Here is a 25,951-nt window from a genome sequence, read left to right as displayed (position 1 = left end):
AAAAAAGCCTCCCTATCTTGTTCAGCTCCATTTTGGAAAGCAAGGATGGGAAGATCACCACTGATTAAATGTATCTGGTATTAATCTGCCAATGAAAAAGAAATTATGCTGGGGTAGAAACTTGAAAGCAGTTTAGAGAAAATAGAGGAGCAAAAAGGTTAGGAAGAAGATGAAACATTAAATGCTCTTTTAAAATGATGATGTGTTCTAGCTAAAATAATGTGTAAGCTCTCGAGTATTTAGTACAAGGAAGTGAAAGCAACCCCTCCCTTTAGACTGATAGGTATGTAGCTTGCCTAAAGTTTGCTTCCAGAAAGTCTTCATTTTTTGTCATTATGAGCTATTTAACCTTATACTGGTTAAAATTTGTAGTTATGCACACGGCTAACCAAACAGCAGGAATGCACTATGCTAATGGTCTGGTTATATGTCTAACTGCTCTTTTTCTTTAGTAGCATTTCTTTCTGTCTTTGGGACTGAGGTAGAAAATATGCTTAACCCAAGTCTGCTAGCAGTGATGACAACAGCACAAATTTAGTACGTCTCACTTAGAATTTCAAAGATAACTCAGCTGTTAGATTTCAGATTACTTTCTCCCTGTTTGTAATACATTTGAAAATTTCAACTGTGCTGATGTAATATTGTGGAAAATCTTCTTTTGAATTCAGTTTGTATCCTGATTTCCCAGGGCACTATTCATGCCCTCAACTTCCAACTGTTGGGATGATCCCAGACTGTAGAGCTGATGCATTCCTACTGTGTAGTTGGTAAGCAGATCCCAGGAGCACACCCAGGCCTGGGATGGTCCCACCACCACCCACGGGTAGCTCCTTCCTGAGAACATGGCTCTGCATGCTAGAATGGGGAAGTCTCAGAGCAAGTAGCTCACCTGAAGTTAGTCCTGCACCACCAATTTGAGAGCTGTGGGGAGGGCGCACATCCAGGAGCCTGTTAGCCTTAACTTGGCATAATGGCCATGGCAAAATTCTGTTGATACTCTCATTTGCTCAGATTGAGCACAGGAGACAGCAATATGATGTTAATTTCTTTTTGTCTCTTTGTTTAGCAAGTGAAACACTCATTTTATGTTCAAATACATATGTAGGATTTTAATCTAGATGTATTAAACAGACAACAAATAAAAATTATGCTTTGTGGGCATCTCACTAGTGTTGAAAACCAGAAGGCTAATGTCTGCAGTAAGCAGCACCATCTAAAGCAGTACCTAACTGTGTTAGATCTCATAAATCCTTTATACTTAAAGGAAAAGAAATTCTGCTTGCTCTAACATGAAATGTAAAACTTTCTACCTCGAGCAACAAACCCATCTGTCAAAGCTAGTCTGTAAAGCAGAGCCCCGCTGGATGATCTGAAGGGCAGAAAACATCTGTGCTGTATTCCAGACTGGCATTTGTTAGCAAAAAGTCTTTGGGTAATATTTGTCACTGCCCTGGTCTTCCTTTAAGAGAACGCAGACGGGTTGCGTGTGTGTGTGCTGAGAAGTTTAGCCCCAAAGAACGAGTTTGGAAAAGCAGAAGGATATGGAGACCTGCCAAGACTGTTGGCTGGAGTCATGGACAAGAGCAAGGCCTGTCTGAACTGCCACTCAGTTTTTATTCTGCGAGTTTGCAGGGTTGGTGATTAGAGTGGCTTTCGCCCAATTATGCTGTGATTATTCCGCTGCACTGTAATTGACTGGGGAGATATGCTAATACCTGTCATTTGGGATGATAAAAGATGAGCGGAGGACGCAATGCATTATTTAGCTGGCTGTGTGATAGATGAGGGATGCGCAGAGTGCTTTAATTGCTGAGAAGAGAGGTTAAGCTGAACGAACGGATGAATTAGAAATGAGTTTTTTTATGGCTTGTGGAAAAGTGAAATAAAGGGAAATGTGCTTTAAAACTGTAGCAGCAGATAGAAGCAAACACGACAAGATGCGGTCTTTTAGGCAGCTTACTTTCTCAATTTAAATCTATAAGACAAAACACAGTTTAGTGCTCAGTAAATAATAGTAACAATAATGATAAGAAATGCTTGGTGAGTTCATATCCTTAGTAAGAAAATCGTTGTAAAAGGAACTGGTTTTGTTTGAGGCGAAATTTGGTTATTTGGAACCTTTGCAATTTCTGTTGCCGTTCAGACCTTTAAAACCTTGTTTCTAAGGGCTGTGGTAACACCAGCGAATAGTGGTTTATGTGCACAGGTCAGCTATAGATTTACATAAATAGTATCACACACACACACATGCATATATACACACACACGCAAAATCTCTCGAGTATTTGTGTTATACAGTTAATAAGTGCACAGAGAGAGAAGTGAGATAAAATGAATATTCATAACGGTTGGAGGAGTGTAACAATACAATTAGCAAGAGTATACAAATAACTCACAAGTGACAAAGCTCTTACCCTTTGGGTGGGAAGGTCATTAGAAACTGTATCTTCTTTAAAAAAAAAAATTAGTTAATGAGAAACAGTGAAGGTGTCCAGTAATTTTTCTGTTGTGTCATTCTTTGCGTTTACACGAGCCTTTGCCTGTGGTTCAGAAAAAAACTTGGAGTCTGTTTCACAAACATGTCAGAGAGGTTTTTGGAAAGGACTTCAATCTGAAGTTATGAAAATGAGGTATCTGTCTGTGTTACAGCAGAACCTTTATAAAATGGAGGAGATTATCTGTGGTATGGTTGACTTGTCCCCACACCTGTCTAACTGCTGGCAGTCTGCTGCTTGTCCATCACAGTAAATCTGGTTTTTTCCCAGAAAATACTGGCTCTTGAGTCATTATTATTGAATGATAATGAATTTGTCTTGAATACCATGCCTGGTGAACTGGATGCCAGCTTGAGATGGATGTGGTGTTTTACATGTACTCTGCTGCTGAAGTAGAGTTAAGGCCTGATCACTCCCCCAAATATATACATCACCTTGTTCTTTCTGCTGTTCACCAAAATTTCTTTATGGCTGATTTTCATCATCTTGGTTGGGGACTGGCAACTTACTTTACCTCTATGTAGCCCATTGTTAACCTTTTTTTTTTTTTCTTAAGTTAGTTTTTAAAGAGCGGTTTATAAGGCAGTTTGCTGCTTTTATAGAGCAATTTATATTGCTATGTGCTGGTTAGTATAATTTTTCTAAAGTGATGATTTGGATTTCAAAATGTAAGTGCCTCTGGTTTCACCTTGGCTTCTTTCCATTACTTGAATGGATGCAGCTCTCACAAAAGCTGTGCATCTTTGAAGAAAGAAGCAATAAAATGCTCTGTTACTGTTTTATGGAGTGTTACACAGAAAAATCTTAACTTCTAAAAATCCCTTATTAACCATTTTAAAGGATGTTACAAGAGAAAGTTTATTCTACATTACCTAGTTTGTGATAAAATATTTAATATAAAAGAAATGGATTTTGTAGTCCAGAGAGAAATCCAGGCAGTTTTGCTTCTTGGGGTGGGATACGCCTGACAGCAGTCAGCATTGGGGAGCACGGCCAGTGCTCGGCACACTGTTGAGGTCTTTAACATCCCTGCAGAGCCGCTGGAGATAACATTGCTACACTGTGGTCTGGTGTAATATAAGTTGCAGTCCTAGTCCAGCAGCACACAGAAGAGGCTGTGGAAAGGTGTGGGAGAGCTGCTGCTCATCGTAGGTCCCAGGTGGGAGTGGGTCCCTCCAGCAGGTGTTCAGAAGCAGCAGGATGGACCTACACATGCCATCAGCCTGGGATCTGCTAACTTCTGACATGAGAAATCCCTTTCTTTTGGTCTAAATTCTTCTGCTATTTTTGTGGTTTGTGGCCTCTTAGAGTTTTCTCTCATTCTCTGGGTTGTGATGTACCCCTGCACTTAGGAAGGGAATGGGGCCCAGCCTTGCTTGTGTGCAGATAGTGTCAGCAACTTGGGAAATTATCTTACCCAACTGCGTGGATGCAGTCAGCTGTTCATCTGCTTCTGTGTAAGTGTGTGTATATACAAGGAGGATAAGGCTCCTAACTTTTTCCAGGCTTTTCTAGTCCAAATTCCCTGCAAAGCACTACTTTCACTGTTATGCCATGTACAAAGCATCTGATGAGTTTCAGCATGTTGTAACTATGAAATCAGCATGCAGGTTAGAGGATTTCAATACTCCTTGAACAATAGATTTTAACTTGCCCAGGAAAATAAAAATCACTTATGATACAACAGCAAAACCTTGCTGAGAGTGAGCCATTTTTCAGTACCCAGCTTTACCAATCAAATACTACATTACATGTATTGTATATATACAAATGAGTGTATTTGCATAAACATGTAAATATATGTAAATACTTGTGTAACATATGTAAAATTTGTCTGTTAGATGAACAAAAAATCCATACAGTTAATTTCTGTATTGTATCGTGATGTAATGGGGAAGATTACTTAAGTTAAAACCCAATATACCTGAACTAAACAGCTTGCTTACAATCACGTGAAATGAATTATAGGAAGGAACAGAGTGTTAGATGGTAAGAGTTAATCTTTGTTATTTTTCTTCAATACATTGTTAGGTCAGTTGCAAAACATTAGTCCCCAGTTGTCGCTCGGCTTAGTGCTATTTCTCTACATGTAAGTATCTATAATTTAGATTCTCAGGCAAAAATAACTTTATTTTGTTACTGATAAAAGATGAAACATATTTGACTGACATTGTTGGAAATAAGCGATAAGAAACTTTAACAGATCTATCAATCAAAACAGCAGTTTTATTTCTTGTATTATTAGCTCCTGAGGCTTTGCTGCAGCGCGTGAGAGGTAATTTCTTACTGTAGGCTTCTCTTGCTGTGCACTTGATGTACTTCTGGGGTGGGTGGTGAAAACTGTACATTTTATTTTGTTTTCAGTGTTTCAGTCATGAGGTTTTGATGATCTCAGCTTGTTCCTTTAGTAGTTATGTCTGGCTATGATCTAAGAAATCTTGGAAACCCACTAAGGCAATAGGAAACAGAGGTCAGGAGAGAATGGAGTAGTTTTTTAGACTTAAAAACATTGGGGGCGGGAGGGGAGCAGTACTGCTTTTGCAGTGCTTTATGAAAGCAAACCAACAACAAGACTTGAAAATTTCAAAGCATCCTTTCCTTTTCATAGTTTTCCATCAGGGCTCTATGCACATTTTGTGTGCTGCTCTAGGCTCCGTTTGTGAAGTGCACTCTGGATTCTGTGAGTGATGCTTGTGGTGGTTTTTGATCCCCAGATCAATCCCAGTGATGGGATTTTATTGAAGCCTCCAGTGGGTGAAACACGAGACAAGGCAACAGAGGCTCCTTTGATAGTGCCTGGGTAGCACACTAGAAGAGGTAGTGATGTCATCCAAAAGAAGCTATTTGGGAACCACAGAGTGCAGTACTGGAGAGAGCGCTTTCCTTGACTCATCTAGCATGAATGTGGACCTGGTATACATTTTTACTCAGAAAGAGGGAGGGAATTTCTCCCCCACCCCATTTTTTTCAAATAATTTTAAATAACATCATCCTAGAGTCTTCCATCTTTGAATTTCAGATTGCTCAGCTGGATAAAAATTAATAGTCACAGCTATGTCTAAAGCCAGGCACATGATTCCAGGGCTTTGATTTGGACAGAAATGTCTGTGTTCATGTAACTATGTAAATACACACGCTCACATGTACACAATATACACACAGTAAGAGTTTTCTTATCCCCAATGGAAAAAGGCTTTTTGTGTTTCCTGAAAGAAAAAAGTAATATTAACTATAAGAGGCTAGGCCCAAGATTTGGGATAAAGATGTTATTCTGAATTGACAAGAACAGCTATGAGTTAGAAAGAAATATGTAGGGAGAGTAAAAACCATTCGTTTCCAACTAACAATACCATTAAAAAACTTGGAATTTAGAGGACATATCCTTCTATCCTGTGAGAGCACTAAACTGTGAGTGGCTTTGCTTTATACTTTTTTTTAAATGTATTTGTTGTTCTGTGTTAAATCTACTTCAGAAATTACTGAGCAATTTGATACTTATTCAGTAATGCCTGTGAGCAGTAATTGCTGAGTCATGATACAAAGTTAGCTTTCAGTGGGAGGTGGAAGGGGAGTATGACCAGCACTTTCAGCTTCAAGAAAGACAGTCCAGAAATTCTAAGCAGACCTGGGAACAGAAAATGCTGCTGTTTGGAAGCCTGGAATTTTGATTTTTTAAATTTATTTTATTTGTTTCAAAGGTAATAAAAAACTTTCTAAGAGTCTAAATTATTTTAGGGGGAAGGGAATTTACTTCTGTGGTTGTTGCTTAATCAACATCTACTCTGCCACTTCACATCAGCTTCTGCCGTTTCCAAGTGAATTAGTACTTTGGGCAGCACGTTAAGAGGAAGTGTATTGTTCTTGGCAGGGCACTTGAATTTCTAATTACCAGATTCTTGCCTTAATTGCAATTACCTGGACACCCAGGCAGGGTGAACTTTTGGAAAAGAATGTAATTAGTGCAGAAGAAACCTCCCTGCCAACTGCTTGTCTGGATATCTACACTAAGTAGAACGTTGATAAGTTCACATCTCTGTGGACAAGCTACCAATCCATTGAGATGCTGCCCAAATGTTGTGCAAATCTGTTGCAATGTGTACGATTACTGTTTGGTCTGCGACCCGGTGTACAGTTAAAGACAACTATTGGCTTTTCTGTTCCTGCCTGAATTTAGGGAGGGAGAGGGACTGCTCTGAGAGAAGTGTCTTCATTTTTTGTAGGTGCTCACCAATAAGGAGTTCATCAGATGCAGAATTTGTTTAAATAAATGGCAATAGTAAATTGTGGTCTGTGTGAGATAAATGAGCTGCACAGAGTAATTGAATTAAAGCAAAAATAAACAAATAAGTTCCTTTATTTCTAGTAAAGTTTGTAGTGAACCATTCTTGGCATACAACTACAAAAGCAAAATGTTGCCAGCCCAGAAGAAATCTTGCAAAACCACACTTTTGAGCAGAGGTGGAGCCATAGTGAAGGTAGTTGTGAATGCAAGCAAATCCTGATTATAAGCTGAAATCACTTGGCTTAAGGGCCTCCAGAAAGGTTTGCTGCATCAAGCTTTTATTGTCAGCTCCCTTGTGTTGGCTCACAGGAAAAATTAAACTTAATTGATGAAAAATGAGGGAAAAGAAATTAAAGAATTACTACTTCAGAAAAAAGTTATTGAAAACCATCTTTCTGTAATTGCAACCTTTTAGTAATTCAGCTTTCAAATAATGTTGCTGATGAGGAAATTGAAAAACTTACGCATTAAAACGTTCTGTGTACTTTGGGGAGCTTTGTTTCTTTCCTTGATCCCCTTTAATAAAAAAACCCAAACCTCATTGAAACATTGATGTGATTGATCCTTTTGAGGTCAGGGATGGACACACTTTGTCTCTGTGGTGGTAGCCAGTTGTAACATATCGGTGTCACTTATTGATGGACTGAAAATAAGAGAGCCCCTGAGATAAGTGCCTTCTGTTTGTATAGAGACAGTTATAAAACTGCTTTGTTCTTTCAAAAATGCAGTTAAGAGCTCTTCAAATGAGCTGCTCAAATGCTAGGCTTCCCGAGCACACATAATGGTGAAAGGGTTGTGGTGGGAAGGGTGGTGGTGCTGTAAAATTCTTCCAGTTGCTTTGAAACAACACAGGGCTCGAGGAGATGAAGGAGGTGGGCTGATGAAGCCCTGGTGAATAGTTAACTGGTTTAAATTCAATTACTGGGCTGTTCAAGTCGTTAACAAGTACATCAATATGGTTTTTATTAACAAAAGTTTTCCTGTCACATATGGTGTGGTTGGCAGCAAGAACTTATTCTCAGCCAGCTCGGTTGCATAGACAAACCGCGTTCACTCAGATCCCAGTGGATGTTGCCCATCCCTCACTTTTGCCAAAATAGAAGTGAAAATACTAAACTTTGGGAGGTAATTCATGAGATTCAAGGTCAGCAAGCTCGATGGGCTCAATGCTGAGGATTTTATGTAGCTTCTAAATTTTGCATTTGTGAAGAGGTGTGATGTAAAAAGTTTGTCTACTGCAATGTTTTCCTTACTGTTTTATCTCTCTGCTCCCTGTTTAAATTTGGCTGTTTTCTGTCTTAGCAGTTGTGTTCTTTTTTCAGATAAGTATTGTTGGAGAAAGTAATGTTTTTCTTTCTCTCTGTTTTAGCAAGAATATAGGTTTCTATGGTTCTTGTGCAGGAAAAGAATACACGCATATTTGTATTGGGCAGATTATTGGAGAGAGTCTGTGATACTCGTGCACACAGGCAAAAGTTTAAAAGACAACTTGTCGTTTTCAGATGCTATGTTGAAACACTATAAAGTCCTTTCTTTTCAGGCTTCTTGGAACTCTTGGAAAATGAGAGTATTTTTATGAGGTCTCAATCACTATTAAGTTTGAGAAGCCTTGGCAAGAAGCATGATAACAAACATATTTTGAATATCAGATAAGCAGTTTCTCCTGTCTTTCAAAAATACATAGGGAAGAGAAACTTAGATGTACTAAAAACATTAAAAAACAAGAATAAACAAACAAAAAAAACCCACAACAAAACACCAAAAGCCAAAACCACAACTTGTAGGATTTCTTTAATGTTTTAATTTTGGTGGTCTTATAACTATAGCATTAAAAGGGTTACACGTGTGGCTATAGCTCCCTAATGGTTACAGCTAAGCAGAATTCACTAGATGAGAGCTCAGTGACCACTGGTCATGGCCATGGCTTCTAGCATCAGCAGAGTTGTTAACATGCCTTTGCCTGGTCACTTCACACAGGACATCAGAGACCTCCTTCAAAGTTATTTTTAGCATTCTCATTGTTTTTTTAATTTGCATGTTTGCTGTTTTTCTTTTTTCCCCTCAATCTTTCACTACAAGCAAGAGATATATTTTATTTTCTTCATTGTTCATATTTTTTATGCCCTTACTGCATCTCCTTCTGTACTGTCTCCTTCTGTAGACTTCCTCATACCTTTCTTTCAAAAAAAACCTGTAGTGCATTTCAATATTGAAAAGCACTGGGAGAAAAAGGAAATTTGCAGCTTTTTAATATGTGCATGATATTGGGTGGATGGAAAAGATGTACTCATAACTGGTCATTTTGCAGTTCCCTGTAAAGGTAAATTAAACCACAGATTCCAGAAAGTGGAAGTGGACCTGGGTAATATTTCACTTCATAGTTAGTTAGAGCAGGTGTTAATATTTCTGATTAAAGTCATGGTGCATATATCGAAGTACTAAGCTGTACCAAAAGCTGGCATGGAATGGAATAGTGAATTCCTTCAACTTCCCAGTTGCCCACAGTGAGCAAAAGGCCATCTATTCTGAGGATGAACGGGGGACTGTTTGCCCTAGGATGATTGCTGGTTTTGCACCTAGGCTAGAATGCATCTCTTACCGTATGTGTCTGCTAAATCATGTGCTGCTAAAGTGAGCAGAGTAGACATTATGATTTGCACTTTGCTTCCTTTTGTTTTGAATTCAAAGGCCATCCCTAATTGATGGAGGTTTCCTTTACGATGCACTTATTTTCAAATCCATCATGCAGTGCTTCTGCTGCCCCTTGCCTTCGTGGATGTGCTGGTCTTTGACCCAGAACTGGTAAATGAACCCTGCAGGGAAATCATTAGAGAATTGGAATGGTTGCAGTGGAGGGAATAAGGGTCAAACCATTACCTCCCTGTAGGACCGTCGACTTAAATTGGACTTCTTGCTTTTCGGAAGCAGGTCAAGTGTCAGGGACAGCTGAAGTGGTCAGGTACAAACCGATACAGATCATGGACACAGTTTGGGGGTTTTAGCTTAAAAAATTAGGGCAAGGCAGGATGGATGTAGTCTAATGATGCCTTCTCTGTTTCTCTGTTTTCTCCCTTTGGAAAGCAAAATTAAAATCCTGAGCAGTCAATGGGAGCCAACACTCTTACATTAATGTGCTATTTGTGATCTTTAGGCATTCATAATTTTTTAGAGTAGTTGGTTCAACCTTCTTAGTGTGTCCTTGCAGTTTTCTTTGACTGAAAAATAACAAATGATATTTTGTAACAAGAAAATGCCTCCATAATTTTTCTGAAGAATATACCTCCTGCTTTTTTTCCCCTTCCTCAACTGTTCTTTCCATAATTCTTTCATACTCTTAGCAAATGTAAAATTACTTTTTTCAGACTGTACAAAATAAATATTTTGCACTCCTAGAGGAAAAACTCCACAGTAGTGCATCTATGGCAGTGAAATATACTGATGGATATGACAAACTATTTAATGATTTAACTTAGAAATCTGATGTCCTTGAAATATTTCTATAATGTTTTCTATAGAAAATTCCAAGTGTGTAACTGTGTAAAATAAGTTTAAGATACCAAAAGTCTCGAAAAGCCATGGATATTGTGCTACTGAAATACGACCAAAACCGCTGAAGAACAAAATAGATGGTACTAAAAAAAAAAAAAGAAAGTAAAATGAGTCTGGGAAACCTGAAGTTCTTCTCAGTGTGACTTAAAAGCTCTGCAGAGACCCCTGAAAAACATCTTTCTCCTTGTCTCTGTCCACTGCCATTCATAGGACACAGCAGTTTGTAGGTTTAGGTCACTCTCTAACTTGTGTAAGGAATTCTCCTTTTCTGAAATAATTAATGAGATGCAAGAATTAATACAAATCTATGTTTAAGTGAGTGGGCTGAAACCCAGCTCTTCTTTTGAAATGGGTGGCAGAGGAGTGTTTCTGCAGAAGTAAATGTGTTTTGACCAGGGAAGATAAATTAATTGCAATGTGTCTGCTATGTAAATGTTTTTAAAATATTAATAAGAAAAAAGTGAGCAAAGGGAAGAGGCTAGAAATAGAGCAGCATCTCCATTTCTGTGCTTGCAGAAGGGATTGCAGCCTGCCCTGTGCCCTGGCAGCACCTTGCCTACTCATCAGGAGAGACTGAGGAAGTGACCAGCTGCAAACTGTTGTCCTTTCCTCCAGCTCCTTCCACTTCCAGAAGCTCTTTCCTCTCAAGGAGTCTGGAGCCAAGAAGCACATCATTGCTGGTGTGCAGAAAGAAAGCAACTTCCCTCGCCCCTTTGGTTTTCTGTCTGGTAGAAACCAGTTTAGGGTCAGTTGTTTGGAGAATGGCTCTGTGTGTTCCCACTGGCAGAAGGAGAGAGGGGCTGCTGCCCTCCTGTCAGAGCAAAGGGCACACACACAGCATGGCCAGCAGCCCACTGCCTGAGGTACAAACCCTGCCTCAGCACAGAGGCCAAAGGGAGTGGGCTGGCAGCCGCTAGAAGTTAAACAGGGAGACTTTTCCTTCACAAGGACTGTTTCAGCAGCTCCTGGTGTTGATAATGATGAATGAAGGGCTGCACAGGTCAGAGAAACAGTTCTCCAAACATGGCTTTTCTGCTGCAGTGCATCAGGACTAACAACCCGACTTCTTTCGATAGCAGGTGATGGGATAGGAAGCAAACTGGAAGGAAAATTGTTTTCCCAAGCTTCTCACAGAAAGCATGCAAGGGACAAGGGTTTTTGCTTGTCAGTCATGTAGTTTGCTTTAAAAGGTGAGGATTTGAGTTTATAGTAACAATAACATCGGTCAAATTTTAGCCAACTAGAAGGATAGACACGACCAGTTAATGTACTGGTACATTAGTGGTCAGTACAGTTCACAGGAGGGAGCAGTATTTTGAGGGGTGGGGTTGGCAGGTGAGTAATTGCATTCCCTAGCACCTCTCTTGTGTTGGAAGGAATGGTGACCAAGAAGTGTTTTTCCCATTGCTAGGCATCCCCTGTGTAACATAAGACCTGTTATTTTATTTACTTTTTATTTACTGGTGGTGTTTCCAAGGTAGTGAATCTTTGAGCTTTATTAGCATCTTTACATTTTTTTTAATTCCAGGGTAATAAGTAGAAAATAAAAACTCTCTAGAGATAGCATTGCTGATCTCTTGATTTCCCCTAATATTCTGAAAAGCACTATATCTGCAACTTGAAATCAGCATGCATTATATGATAGTGTTAATTTATTTCAAGCATGTCTGGTTTTACACAGAGCTTATTTTTCACCCATTTATACAGGTGTGAATATAGATAAAGGTGGGTGTTTATATGGGAGATACGAGGTGTTTTCACTCTGCTGTTTGTAAACCTCTGACCGGTGATGAAGACTCAACATTTGCACTCTTAGAAACTTTCATCTCCTTTTTTTGCACATTTGTACCCCCAGGGTTACTGGTTCTGCCCCCTCTCTGTTTCAAAATTCACTAAGAAAAGAAAATTAACACTAAATGTCACTTTATAATTGCAGTAATGATCACACAGCTGTGCTTTCCTAGTTGTATAATGCACGTCAGGATCAGTTTAGGAGCTCAGCCTCATTTCCTGCCCAGATGTAATTCTGGTGACCATTATTACAGTAGTAAGGCTCTCCTCATTCATTATGACTGTGGTCTGAGGGAGGCCTGCACGGCGTCATGGAGGCCAGCGTAGAAGGGTGTTGCAGCTCTGGGTTAGCCGAGTGTAAGGTTTTGGCCAGTGCAGGATGTGTACGGATAGAGCGGCTGCCGGCAGCACAGCCGGCTCAAGCACATGTGCCCCTGTGTGCGTAAAAAAACCTCCATAATAAAAAATAACTTAGGTGTGCCTTTCTTTCTAATGAAATGTTGTCTTTATTTATGAGCATGTGAAATTCTGAGGAGGAGCTCTTACACTTAAATGAACCTGTGAGCAGCCCATAGAAAAGCAAGTGCCTGCAGCGCTAATAATGAGAACTGACAAGGCGATCCTGCTGTGTTTATTTATGACCTTCTGCCTTTGTTAGCTCTTGTGAGAAATTCCTCTCTAACCATAACAATATTGCTGGAGCTTGGCACTGCACTGAGGAATCCTACGGTGCCCCGAGGCCGCCCACTGGCACGGGTACAGCTCGCAACAGATCGGCACAGTTGTTGAAATTTTCATATGTTTTCCCTATATTTATTTTTTTACTTAATTCATGAGGCTGTTTCTTCCTTTGGTGCATTTGTTTGTTCTGACAAGCATCCTTTAGAAGTATTTTGAGGCTTTGTAAAGATCTAACTTACTGATTTGCTTTTTTTCCCTCTTTTTTGGTGGTCTATCTAATGAATAACTTAGAGGTTGAAATGAGCTGTAGCTTGATAGTTCCATTAGGTAGATCTTCTTCGAAGTTGTGATAAAGGTAGTGGTCTTTTTAAAGAAAGACAGAAGTGTATAAACACTGGCCCTATTTGTAGGATTCAGCATAGAAGACCGTGAACAGGGAGCTAGGAGAGGAGCTTAGGAAAGACTGCTGCAAAGCAGCAATGACCTTAGAAGCCATGCAGCAAAACTTTCATAAGGTTAAGAACGGGGTTCTTCTCAAGCTGTAGCACTTATCATGCATTGATACAAATGGCTCTTTTCCCACCTTTCTATCAGACACAGTCCCCAAAAGCCTTCTTGGCCCAGCTCCCTAAGCTGTGTTACAAAGTTCAAACAGGCTTGGAGGATGGAGAATCAGCAATAGGTAGGGCTGCACCTGCAGGTCTGGCAGGGCTGAAGTCTCTGCTCCATCTTGCAAGGACCAGGAAGCAGCCATTGACCAGAGCTGCAGTTCTTTTGGCTTCCCATGGGGGAACAGGAACGGCCAGAAAGGAGAACAAAGGATTACTTCCTTACAAGATCCTGGGAAACCCTCTTTCAAAGAAGCTTCTAGCTGCAGTTCTTTCTTTTTCCACCTCTGTCATTTTACCTGATGTGTTTTTTCACACCATTTATGAAAACTCTAAAAATTCAGGGCAACAAAAATAGAGATCAATGGGGAAAGGATTTACCTTTTATTGTATTACAAATATTTTATACTAGTTGCTTACAAGTGCACTGTGGGCTGTGGCACTGCAGTGATGCTTGCTGGAGGGAGCTGCAGCAGGGACATAGCCTGACAGGTGTTGGAGAAGGACAATTGGCTCCACAGGTGAAGGGCTGGGTAAAGCACCATCATGCAAAAAGGCAGACGGAAGCGCCCTGCCCAGTAAGGCCCCACCAAGTGTCCATCCATTGTGGCAGTCACATTTTTGCAGACCACAATTACTGTACACTGGACATCCTATCCATGCTTTCTTGGCATTTTTTCAGACCGCTTTTATTAGCATCGCAATGAATTGGTAATTCTGTGCAATACCAGCCTCTTCCCTTAAAGGCAAGGAAAATTTAGGAAGAGCAACCCACTACAAGCTTTATCTAAAGGACCTCAGGATTCCCTATCCTCTCTATCATAAGCAAAAGCTGCAACACTGAAGCATGCTCAGGCACACGAAACCCTCAAAATTCCGCATGGATGATTTTGCTTTGTATGATATATTAATTAAAGAACAGAAGTAGTTGATCTGTTGGGTTTTTTTGGTAGATTGCATAGTCCACAATGTTTAACACTCCTGTAGTGACAGGTCCATGTGTCTCCTCATTTACTGGATTTCAGGAGTGCACCTGAAATTATGAACCTGTTGAATAAAGTTCAGCTTAGTTCACTCAGTGATCAAGGCAACCATGGCACTATCTTAGCCTTGAGATACCTCTTCCCATGCCAAAATGTTGCTTAGCAGTAGATGGGGGAGGGTATCAGTGTTTCAGAATTTTTTCTTGATGCCCAGTTGAAATGCTACAAGTTATGCTTCCTACTTGGCTAATCAAGGCATTATTTCAAAAAGAAAACTGAGGCCAAGACACTTTTATAGAATTTCAAAAGCCTTTTGAAATTTATATAGAGGTTTCTGAGACTTGAGTTCTACACAAGTTTGTTAAAGCCGTATCATCTCAAAATACCACGTTCCCTGGCTGCTTAATTATTTAGCATGTCCAGCAAGTACTGAACTACTGCAAAGAAATGTGAATTCCAGAACTTGGGGTGTTGTGGGAGCCTTGTTCTATCAGGCATGTGTGAAAAACAATGTTAAAGTTTATTTTCTGCTTTTTTTCTGTCTTGGATTTCATTTTCCAACCTTTTCGTGGGAGTGGTTGAGTGAACAGCTCTTGAAGAGTAATTGTTTGGCTTTGCTGCTGTGGTCCACAGACCTCAGAGAGAAGTCAGCAGTTTGTGCGTGTAGCTGGGGGTGAGGAGCAAAGCAGAAGCAGGGTGATCACAGCCCCATGCATTTGTGCTTTACTGATGGTCAAACTACACTCCACTGAGTCGCATTGGGTTCAGTAAAAATGAAGAGAAAGGAGCAGAGATGAGAGGTTCTTGCATGACAATGAGACAATGAGCCTGAAGTAGCAAATTAAGCTGAATTTACTGAAGTAAACTTTATGGTACTCATTTCTGCCTGTTACCCCAATATAATGCTGCATATCCAGTATTTTAAATAAGACTTAATTCATTAATTAGTGTTGTTCTCTGAGGGAAGTCACTTTATTCAGTTCCTTAAAAAGGAAGTCTTCATAACATTTATCAGTCTTTTTGATGTATACATTTTTCTCCTCCTTTCTGCTTCTGATTCAAGAGGAAGAGATGGAAAGTTAACAGAGCACCTGTGTTTTTGAAGTTTAAGATGTGTCTGGGGCTTATTTACCATCTCATTGAATTGTGGTATTTGGTTACAGGGTGTTGTGGGAGAGAGAAGAAAGAGACGCAGTATGATGCATGCACAAGCCCTAAGCTAATGAAAAACCATGTTTTGTAGATCCTTATTCCCACGGTAACCTGCTGGGACAGACTTTTTATCAAACCATAACTCTACAAAGGGTATTAATATGAAAAAAAAGAAAAAAGGCAAGTGCTGTAGATCAAGAGTTTTTAAACCTTGGGCATACAGGTGTACAGGTTCAATCAGTTGTTTAAGCCCTTTATCGTACTCCGTGCATAGGTGGCCTTGGGCTGTCAGAACAGCTCACTTGTTATCAACTTACTTAATTTACTGTGGCATGACAGTATCTGCTTTCAGTGATCAGTGGGCAGTTGGTTGTTGGACCAACACTTTCTCTATTCTCTCAACTGCAGTCTCCAAATCAGATAATATTGTAGGTCCAAATTTAAAAGCACAGTTAATGCCTTCTGGATGCCATGTGGGATAGCCTGAGAAGCACATGTAGAAAGATGTCAATTAATAGTTGCAAAATAAGTGTGTTGTGACTCAGGGTATGTCTGTAGTAGTAAACAGTAAGGTACATTCAGCCACATGAGGTTGTGTGGTCATGTTCAAAGAGCTTCTCCTACGTGAGCTGCCCTGCACAGACCTATTGAGAATCTCTGCACTGCAGTCTCGTGGGTGTAGTGCAGGTGAGGCATGATATGAATTTTACCACATTGCATGTTATGGTATTCTGAAGTTTTGTTTGTTCATTTCTGCTTGAGCCACACCCACTAAATACCAGGTTTTTGAATATGTAGTCTCGAAGATAGGTGGTCTATGTCTGACTGCATGTGCTGCAAGTTTCCAAAGTATGATAGCCAGAGTAAATAGAATAGAGAGAGTAAGCAATACTTTCTAATGCATATTGCTGCTGCACTTGCTAAAATGTTTGGTCTCTTTCAGATCTACTGACCCATATGTTCTCTTAGTAATGTCTTGTTCTTTCTCATATGCTTTTGCTTAAATCCGTGTTTGTCTTTCTTGTGATTTAGTACTGCTCTCCTTGCTTACTTTGTCTGATTTCTTTCTACATCAGCTGTGAAAGTAGAATAAGTAGGTAATGGAAGGAGGAGTAGCAGCCACGTGGTGTTTTCCCTATGACTTTTTGATGCTGAATTCAGCATGGCTGGAAGCAGAGCCAGGAGAGTTGTCTGGGCTGGCGAGCAGGGTGGTCATGCAGTGGCCATCCAGATTCTAAGCTTGCTGCATAGAGGGAGAAGGACAGTGATCCCCAAAAGAGCAAGCTCTCCAGTGAGCTTGAGAGATTTTGGATCAGTACATGTTTTGCTTCAGTCAGCTTCGTCTGTTTTTTCCTGCCAGTTTAGTCTGTCTTCTCCCTGTGGAGGCAACTGTAGGCTACATGATCTAGAAAATGGTTGTAATCCAAAGAGACACAAAAAGGGGAAGTTGTTACGTCTCACCTCAATGTTTTTTATATGAAAAACCCCTTAGGTTTATCATGTTTGGGAACAGTACTATGCATGGGAAGTAGTATGCATAAACTAAATTTTATTAGATTGCTGTTATGCAAACACGACTTTTCTTTCTTCTTCATAAGGCCCATTTGTTGTCGTTTTCATTGATTTGGTTGTTTTAAAAGTTGATGATTTATTGATGATAAATGACTGATGCTGTAGCTACAAGAGTTGTTAGCTGGGCATTTTTCTTTGCTACAGTACTGAAGAAACAAATGACTCCTAAGGGTTCATGGCTTTTTGTTTTTAAATTTTATTTCCAGAAATTCTACGTGCTAAGCATTCTGCTTCAGAGATAAACAGGGAAGTTTGTATCTTGAGAGATGCTGTGTTACTGTTTTTCTGTTCTAGAGATTTACTGTTTATTTTCAATATAAAAAAAGTATCCTTGTCAGACAGGCTGTGTGTCCTACGCTTTACAGTCCTTGTTAGACTTTGTCAATTTGTTTTGATGGCACATGGGTCATTAGTATTTATCGTTCATACACGGGAGTCAATGTTTATAAACCAGTGACTTTTTCTTGTGCCGTTAGGTTACTTGATGCTGCTGTAGGACTCAGGTGCACCTTCCTGGTAAGTGCCAGGGAGCTGCAGACCCCACAGTGAGTGGCACTCGGTGCAGGCAAGGAGGAGTGTGGCTGGCGGGGCCTTCATCTGGTGCCTCATCAGTTTTGAATTTCTAGCTGCCCTAAGTTGCTTTGGTGTAAAACTCTTGTCCGGACAAGCAAATAAGATCCCATTGTGGATAACTGTAGACACAGCCTAGCAACTTCTTCTCATCCCATGTCTGACAGATACGGGCATGTAATGTTCTGTTCTTAGACTCCTGTATCCCCAGGTCAACAATTTTTATTTTTAGGTAAGGTTGTCTTACAAGCACAGATCCTTTGCTTGCTAAACAAATGTAGTAAAAAATTACTCTTTCTTTAAATGAACAGTCATCTGCTTAGCAATTAGGTAGTAAGCTGTGATTTGAATATGTTTTTCCAAGTCAGCTTTTTGTGGATAATTTCTTGAAGACAGATCTAGTTCCAGGATCCCATACATTGAAAAGGTATCAGGCAGGGCACTGGCACTGCATTGTTTGATTGCACTTTTTCTTGGTTGCTTGAGTGAATATAGGGCTTTTGGGAAAAAGATTTTTGCATCCTCAGGGACTTGCCTATATAACTTTGCAGAGAAAGCTCTTGATTCTGATCAGAGAGAGTACTTGCAACACAGTTCAGTAACCAAGTTATTTTGGGAAGCATGTGAGGTCCACAGAATGAAGGGAATGTGTTTCCCCAGCAAGTTGTGCTTTGTCACTAAATTTAGTGCAAGACGCTAGTATTTTTATCGTATACTTAGAATTCCCTTCATTTAGAATATTGCATGAATAGTTTATCACATAGACGTTAAAGTTAAAAACCTGGTTAAAAACACTGAAACATATAGTAAGTGGAATTACATAAGAATTCTAGGTAACATGACTAAGTACCATAAGAAGTACCTCTGCCCAGCTATTGTCAAAGTTTGTTTGTCTTGCAGGTGAAACAAACCCTCTCCTTACAACAGCATGTTCTGAGGTAGAGTTGTGCCTGTCAGTAGAAATCGAGCTTTTTCCTCTGAGAGGTGTTTGTACTAGAAGTGATCTTCTCTACTTTTCCTTCTCCAGACCTTGATTTAACAAGATTCAGAGAATGAACCTTGTTTTCTCCCCCAGAATTAATTTCAGAAAGGCATGTAGAAGGAATTTGGGCAGAAATTTAATGGCAGCCCTGCTGTCTCCTGTTAAACAATTTTTTAAGGATGTGTGTTAGGTACAGTTTTTTGTGCTTAGCTGAAGGTCCCTATGCACCTGGCATGGAAGGAAGATACCCAGGTCGTGGGTAACAGCCTTTGAAAATGAAAGAATTTTCCACATGGTCCCAATCATTGCTGCGCCTGTGCATTTTTCCGGTTGCGTAGGCGCTAGGAAGCTGTTAGCTCACTCGCTGCCTCCACAATGTGACCAGCAGGGCCTTTGGAAGACTTCTTGAAACATGCTATTATAGGCTGCTTTGTGATGAAAAGAGGTCTTACAAATATCTTGAAATTTAAACAGAGCTATTGTGGGTTTTCCTTTTGTGTGCGTATGTGTGTTTGTCAGCCAAATCATTTGTTCAAAGTTAATCTCAATTACAGAGCATATTGTTCATAATCCCCCATGGCTCCAAAACAGTAGCAGAGTGTATGTCTGTTTGAATATATATTTACATACTTACATGTGAAATATGTTTGCTTGTATATATAATTTTGCTTGTAAAGTGGCGATTCTTGTTAAAGAGATGGATATTTCATGCAGGATCCTGTCTTTTGAGCAGTACCATCCTAAGGAAATACTGCAGGAAGGCCTGAATGGAATGAGTAGGCTTTGATCCTGCAGCCAGTGAGTTGATGCAGTTCCCTACATGTAGCACTGGGATTCATCCCAGCATAATGGATTGTAGGGTAGAGTGTGGGGGGGTTCAGCTTCTTGGAGACAGAAAAGTTTTGTGTGTCTTAAATTTTAGTATCAACAGAATACCTCTGCTTTTCTTCTACTCCCTGAGCGTAAAGGAACTGGTAGGCAATAGTTGGAAAATTTAAATAAATCACAGGTTGTATGTGCTCTGCATAATCCCTGCAAGAGAGCCCCAAACTGCCGTAACTTCTTAGAGAATTTAGGCTGTAATTTAGTGGCGTAGGAACTCCATTAGCAAGGGGCCCCACACTTTCTCCTTCTTCTGATTCCTGAGAAGGTGCTCATCCTTTTTCAACTGTAAGTATTTAGCAAGGGATCCCGTTAGTAAAATCTTGGTTTGTCTTTGCTGAGACATCGCTAAGCAAAGCTGACAACTGCATGAAGTGTTTGCAGTGTTTAATTTTTGCTGCATGGTGAATGCTGTAATCCTGTTGCACTCAGTGTGTAAAATTGTGGTGGTATTGCCGAGCTACTGTAGTCTCCCTTTTGCTTGTTTATTGGATCTAGGTGTGTTCCTCAAATAAGTTAACGTTATTATATTATATATGGGTGTTTGTAGGGCTTTTTTTCCCTGTGATCTCTTTGTAGCTTTGGGTTTCCTGGCTCTATATAAGCTGTTTGCTTCCTTCTATCTCTTGCTGCCCACGTTGCAGTAGTAAATTGGTGTGCTGTTTCAAGAGTGTCTCTCCTGTCACTCTGATAAGATCGTACCACCAGGAAGGCATAACATTATAATCCCAAGCACAATGTGATCTTGTTCATTTTAGCTCTTTTACTTGTCAGATGGGCATGAAAAAAGGTCGTGCATAGGTGGAAGGTGAGGCTAGAACTGAAGATACTTGAAGATAAAACACTTTACTAAAAGAGATAAATCTTGCATGGAGACATTTCAGTTTGTAATCAAGTTATTATGTGGAAATGAACTTTGAAAGCTGGTTGGGATGTCCTGAATAACACAGGATATAAAGCTGACATAGAGAATACAGAACTGTAATACAGACTTGTGATGGGAGGGGGGAAATAGTTTGTCTTTCATTTTTTCTTAGATTTGATATCACATTTGAAAATATAGTCATAAAAATACCATAGATAAGAATAATAGGATTACATTACAAGAAACAGATCTGTAAGAAACACGAGACTACTGGTAATTCTAAACTTGCTAGATTTTACTGGAAGAAATAAGTGCTTTCCAGAAAAAGCCTCTGAAAAGAGGCAAAATTTAAGGCATGCCTTAGGGTATGGGGACTTCAGCCCCTTAAAAGAATCCCAGCAATTACCTAACCTGCCAACTTCCCAACAAGATAAATGGAAGCACTGTAGCTTGAAGGTGCCTTGGTTTGAATGAGATGCAGTAAGTAAGGTCTCTCTGTTCTTTACAGGCATCATAGATCTGATACTACTTATAAAAGAAGAATAGAGTTGGTGCCCTGCTGACTAAATTGTCCTCTAGAGGAGTATTAGTTACAGAGCTTCTTTGTTAACTAGGCTGTATGCTTAAACCGCTGTGAATTTCTCCTATTAGTAGGCTTTCTAATAGCTTTACATATAGATATGCTAAGTAAACGCAAGTGTATCCATGTAATTTACGTATATAATGTGTGTGTGTATAGTGTTTTATATACAAATAAATGTTTGTGATGTGGAATTTGCACAACTTCACTACGGTTCTGTAAAATGAGGTAAAAGTAAGCATTAAAATGTTGATAATAGGAGAACAGAAAGCCGACTTCTGCTCTTTCTGTCCAGGTGCTTCACATAAAGTCTTTCTTCTCCTTCTTTTATATTTCCCAATTAGCTTTTTTAGTTAACAGAAGTGTTTCTAAAGCCTCCATATACTGCAAGTTTCCCAGTTGCTCGTCCGTTCAGGCTTTCCACCTTAGAAGAGTAGGTAAGGCCTTGAAGTGTATGTTAACAAAAAAGGAAAAAAAACCCAAAAGCAAAACACACAAACACCCCCCCCAAACAAACAAAAAACCCCAAACCACCCTGTACAGAACAGCTGATATTTCTCATTTTAGCCCACTTGATGGCAAGGTAGGAGGTTGTGTGGCACAGCCCAGACTTCTAGACAGGCAACATTCTTTTGTGCCATCCTGAGAGCAACCTCTTTCTCGGTTTTCTTGATGAGTCTGATGAGTGAACACTACCATAGCATCCTCAGCAGGTGTGGTGGTTGTGAAGTTTGCCATTCCTGGGAGAAAATCCCAGTGCTTACACTTGAGCGCATGTGGGGAGCCCAAGGCACTGCAGGTGTGCCGTGGTGACCAGGCTGCTCCCTCAGCCTGCACTGCATGAGGGTGGCATGGCTTCACAATTTAAATAGCATGGTGTCATGCAAGCTTTCCCCTTCCTTTTCCACCTTCGTGAAGGATTTTCATCGGGTGGGTGAAGAAATTCCTGGAAAGCAGGCACTTGAGAAAATGCCTGAGACTCACCAGTTGTTCCACTCAGGCGGAAAGCTGGAGAAGTCAATGTGACCTGATGGGAAAAGTGAACTTTGTTCCCGTCCCAAAGTCTTGCCTTAGCCTGTGAACAGAAGATAATTTCATCAAGGACAGTGCTAATTTCTTCATGGCTTTTCCGTTATTCTGGCAAACCTGTTTTGTCAAGTACTTTGGCTTGCCAACCCACGTGAAAGCTTTACTCCGCACACCATTTTAAAGTCTTTGTTATTCTAAACGTAAACCTCTATGTTTTCTGTATCTTCTATCAGTTGGGTGCCTATCTGGTTTTTTACACAGAATTTATATTCCTTTAGAATAGGCTCTATTCTGCTGCATTCAGTTTTCATAGGTTTATTATATGCTTTTCAGCAGCATTTGTTTTATCAGCACTTCCTGCAGCATTTGTTACACATGACAACAGCAGCAATTTGATTCCATTTAGAAGAATACCATATTATGTATGGAAAAGCAATAATTGCTTACCTGTTTGCCAAATACATTCTAGTATGAAAAATATCTAGTGTTGCTCTATGCAGTACCAAGCAGTGTTATTTCTTGTTTACATATTCTACAGTTAATAGATCCAAAAAGGAAACAATGAAAATAGTTTATTGCCCACTTCACAATTAAATTTCCATTTGTACGGATTTTGAAGTCTGCTCTTGAGTAAATGCAGCATCCACATGTAGACTGAAGTTTTAGCCTTAATTTTTGCTTTTCATATGCCTAATGAAATAGGGGTACAATTCCATGCTTGTCAGAAAAAGCAAAATTTAACTGTGATAAGAGTTGTTCTTGAAGTATTTGTGGGAACTCATTGGAAATAAGGTCCACAAGGTGCCCTGCAGAGAGCTAAGTCAGGTGGTTTGTATTTCCTACCCTTATGCACAACAAGGAATAACACACAGCGTTCTACGTGGCTTCTGGTGAGTGTTAGCAGCGCTTAAACTGTTAATCCTCCTCTTCCTGTGCCTCGGAAGACTGCCCATGTCCGTCTGTTAGGGAAACCTGGCTGTGAGCCTCCCTTGTAATGGAGGTAGTCATCATTGGACAGGGCTCTAAGTACACCACGTGTACATTTCATCTGTGTTCTGTGACTTCTAAAAAATTTTGGTTTTTGTTACGAAAATTAGGCAGCACTAAGGCTTTGCTTCCTGAGCTCTTTACTCAGGCAGAACCTAGTTCTTTTTGTGCCATTCGGACAAGGGGTCCTGCTGTCTGGTGCAACCACTTGCATGAGCCAAACAAATGAAGTCAGGATCAACCAAAGTAATGCACTCTGTCATCCCAGTTATTTCAAGTCTCAGAGGTCACTTAATGACCTGGTTTATATGTGAGGTAGCTCCGTGCTACTTTTTTGTGCTTTAATTTGCTGATAGAAATAGTAACATAGTAACATGCTCCTTGTGACCTGCCAATAGCTACAGAAGCACAGGTATCTTGGCACCTTTCAGTTCGTATGAGGTTTTTCTGTAATGCTTAGGAATTAACATTTTTCTTGACAGCTGGGGAGCATGTGCTTCCTTTGTCACAGCATTCTTGGTTTTTCATATCTGATCTTAAAATTATTTAAAGCCTCTGATTACTCCCACAGATTCAAAGACCAGTATAACTCCTGTGTTACAGTTTCAGGGAATATGTCCAGCAGTTCATAGTTAGAATTCAGATGTGCTGTGATCTACAGAGGAAATTTCTCATTGAAAATGTAGCAGTTATGAGCTAAAATGGAGTAACTGTTCAGCACTGTATTCAGATGAAATTGAAGAGAACCTGTGAGCTGTACACTGGTATATGATGGAAGTGGAGAAGCAGCAGTCCTTGTTCCTTGGTGGCCAGCAGATCCAGTGCTGCTGCTGAGGACAGGGCCTTTTCTCATCTCCCTGATGCAAGGCAAAGGAGCTGCATGGGAGAGTTAGAGGGCTGCGTATTTTAAACCCTTCTTCTCTCATTGTGGTAATAGTTTAGAGTGAAGAGTATAAGCTGTGATTGTAATGGTAGCAAACCCCAAAATTAAATACTGTGTAAAAGTGAAACTGATGTATCATTTTCATTAGTTTTGGTATGCCCAGGCAGAATTTGTGGGATTAATTTTGAAAGCTTAATCCAGATGGAAAAGGTTAAATTGAATGCTGAATGAATTTGGTTCCAATTCATTTGTTGCCCTTGCTTGTTCTTTTTCTCAAAAGAATTAGAGATTAAGCAGAGAATTGTGCATACTATCCTTGTTTTCTGCCATCATTTAACTACATGTTGAAGACAACCTTTCAGTTATCTGCTGCAATAAGTAAACAAATGGATCTATTGCCATGCCAGCTCTTGAGTCCTCTGGCCTGAGTATTCATGCAAGCACTTACGTTCTTTCTTCATTTTTCCTCAGGATTTATCTGGATCCATTGACGACTTGCCGACTGGAACTGAAGCAACCCTCAGCTCAGCTGTTAGCGCGTCAGGCTCTACAAGCAGCCAAGGGGAACAGAGCAACCCTGCACAGTCTCCGTTTTCCCCTCATGCTTCTCCACATCTCTCTGGCATCCCTGGGGGCCCATCGCCTTCCCCTGTAGGCTCACCCGTTGGAAGCAACCAGTCAAGATCTGGTCCCATTTCTCCAGCGAGTATTCCAGGTAAGTTGGTTCTAACAAACAAAGTTAAAGCAGTTTGTAGGTTTATTAAATACATAAATAAATACTCCTGTATTTCAAACTAATTTATTTTCTGAGAATCCTACCTTTTCAGGGCCTTTTTCTGAAAAAAATGCTTGCTTAGAGCAGGAGTAAATCCCATCTAAACTTTAGCTGTCAAGCCCTCAGAATGCTCAAAATTCTGAGCTTGACTCGCCATAGGTGTTTGATACATGTCTTTATCACCAACCAATGTGAATACTTAACTGTAGTTTTTGTGTTTGGTTTTTGTGTCATTTGTCACATACTTCTCTTGATAATTTACAATCCTTTTTTTGTGCTGTGTATTTTTGTTGGGTTTGGCTGTTGAGCTTATGTGGTGGTTACAGACCTGCAGGACGAGGCAGAGGTTTTTCAACCCTCTATTGTGACAATGTAATTTTGGACATCAATACAGAATATTGTATGAGATATTTCTTAATATTTGCAAAGATTAACAAGTTACTGGGGATTCAGCCCCACCAGTAATAATTGGAATACCAGTGGCATGCTTGCCACTCGCTCTCTTGTGCAATTTAGAGTATGACACACAGTCATTCATGTATATTCAGAAATTTGTGGAAATCTGTTAAGATACCCAGAAGAAAAAAATGGCATACATTAATTTCAGTTCTTACCTTATCCCCACCAGTCTGGCATGTTCCTTACTCCAGGGGGGTCAGGCAGCAATGTTTATTTAGTATTTCAGGTGAGTTTATTCTGTTCCTCATGCTCAAGTTTTTTTATTATCTTCTGACATTTTGAATACTAGGGGAATTCCTAAGAGTAGGAGAGTGCTGACATTACCCTAGGGATAACATCAGTTGCTGACAAATCCACAGAATAATAAACATGGAGCTCAGTTACAAGAAACAAAAGCAGAGGTGTCTTTTTGTTAGGTGATTTGAGTGTTGCTGTAAACCAAATGCTGGTTAAAATTCAGAGGGTAGCATGTGTTTCGGTATTTGATACAAAGGTATCTGTGTAAAATGTTTGTGCCTGTTTGTCTGCAGAGGTTAAACTAGATAAGCAAAGGGGGGAAGCAAGCTCAGTGCACACAGGAATGTTGAGTACTAAATGTGGCCTGAGCATGTTGAGCCGTGATGCTGTGTGCATGCCCTGCAGTTATTTCTTCCCTCTCCAGCCACTCTGACTGGCAGCACAAGCTCAAGTGGAGCAGGAATAGTGGGGGCAGAGTATTTGCATTGTATGCAGTGTGGTAGCTTTGTATTTCCAAGATAATTTCCAGTATTTGGTATAGAAATCCATCTCTGTTGTTGAGTGAAGCCAGATAGTCCACCTGGCTGGA

At 40.1% G+C, this 25,951-nt stretch overlaps 1 protein-coding gene across 8 annotated transcripts in view; it reads left to right on the top strand.

Moving 5' to 3' along the window:
* The window catches only part of ARID1B (AT-rich interaction domain 1B), a 327,784-nt gene that overhangs the window by 204,229 nt on the left and 97,604 nt on the right, over window positions 1–25,951 (top strand). For all 8 annotated transcript variants that reach the window (XM_069010621.1, XM_069010620.1, XM_069010615.1 and 5 more), the window contains one exon: window positions 24,363–24,606. In XM_069010621.1, coding sequence (XP_068866722.1) covers window positions 24,363–24,606 — 244 coding nt within the window. The remainder of the gene's footprint in view (window positions 1–24,362; window positions 24,607–25,951) is intronic.

Source organism: Aphelocoma coerulescens, chromosome 3 (genome assembly GCF_041296385.1).
Source record: "Aphelocoma coerulescens isolate FSJ_1873_10779 chromosome 3, UR_Acoe_1.0, whole genome shotgun sequence".
Classification (NCBI taxonomy): domain Eukaryota; kingdom Metazoa; phylum Chordata; class Aves; order Passeriformes; family Corvidae; genus Aphelocoma; species Aphelocoma coerulescens.
This window is presented reverse-complemented; position numbering and strand designations above follow the sequence as displayed.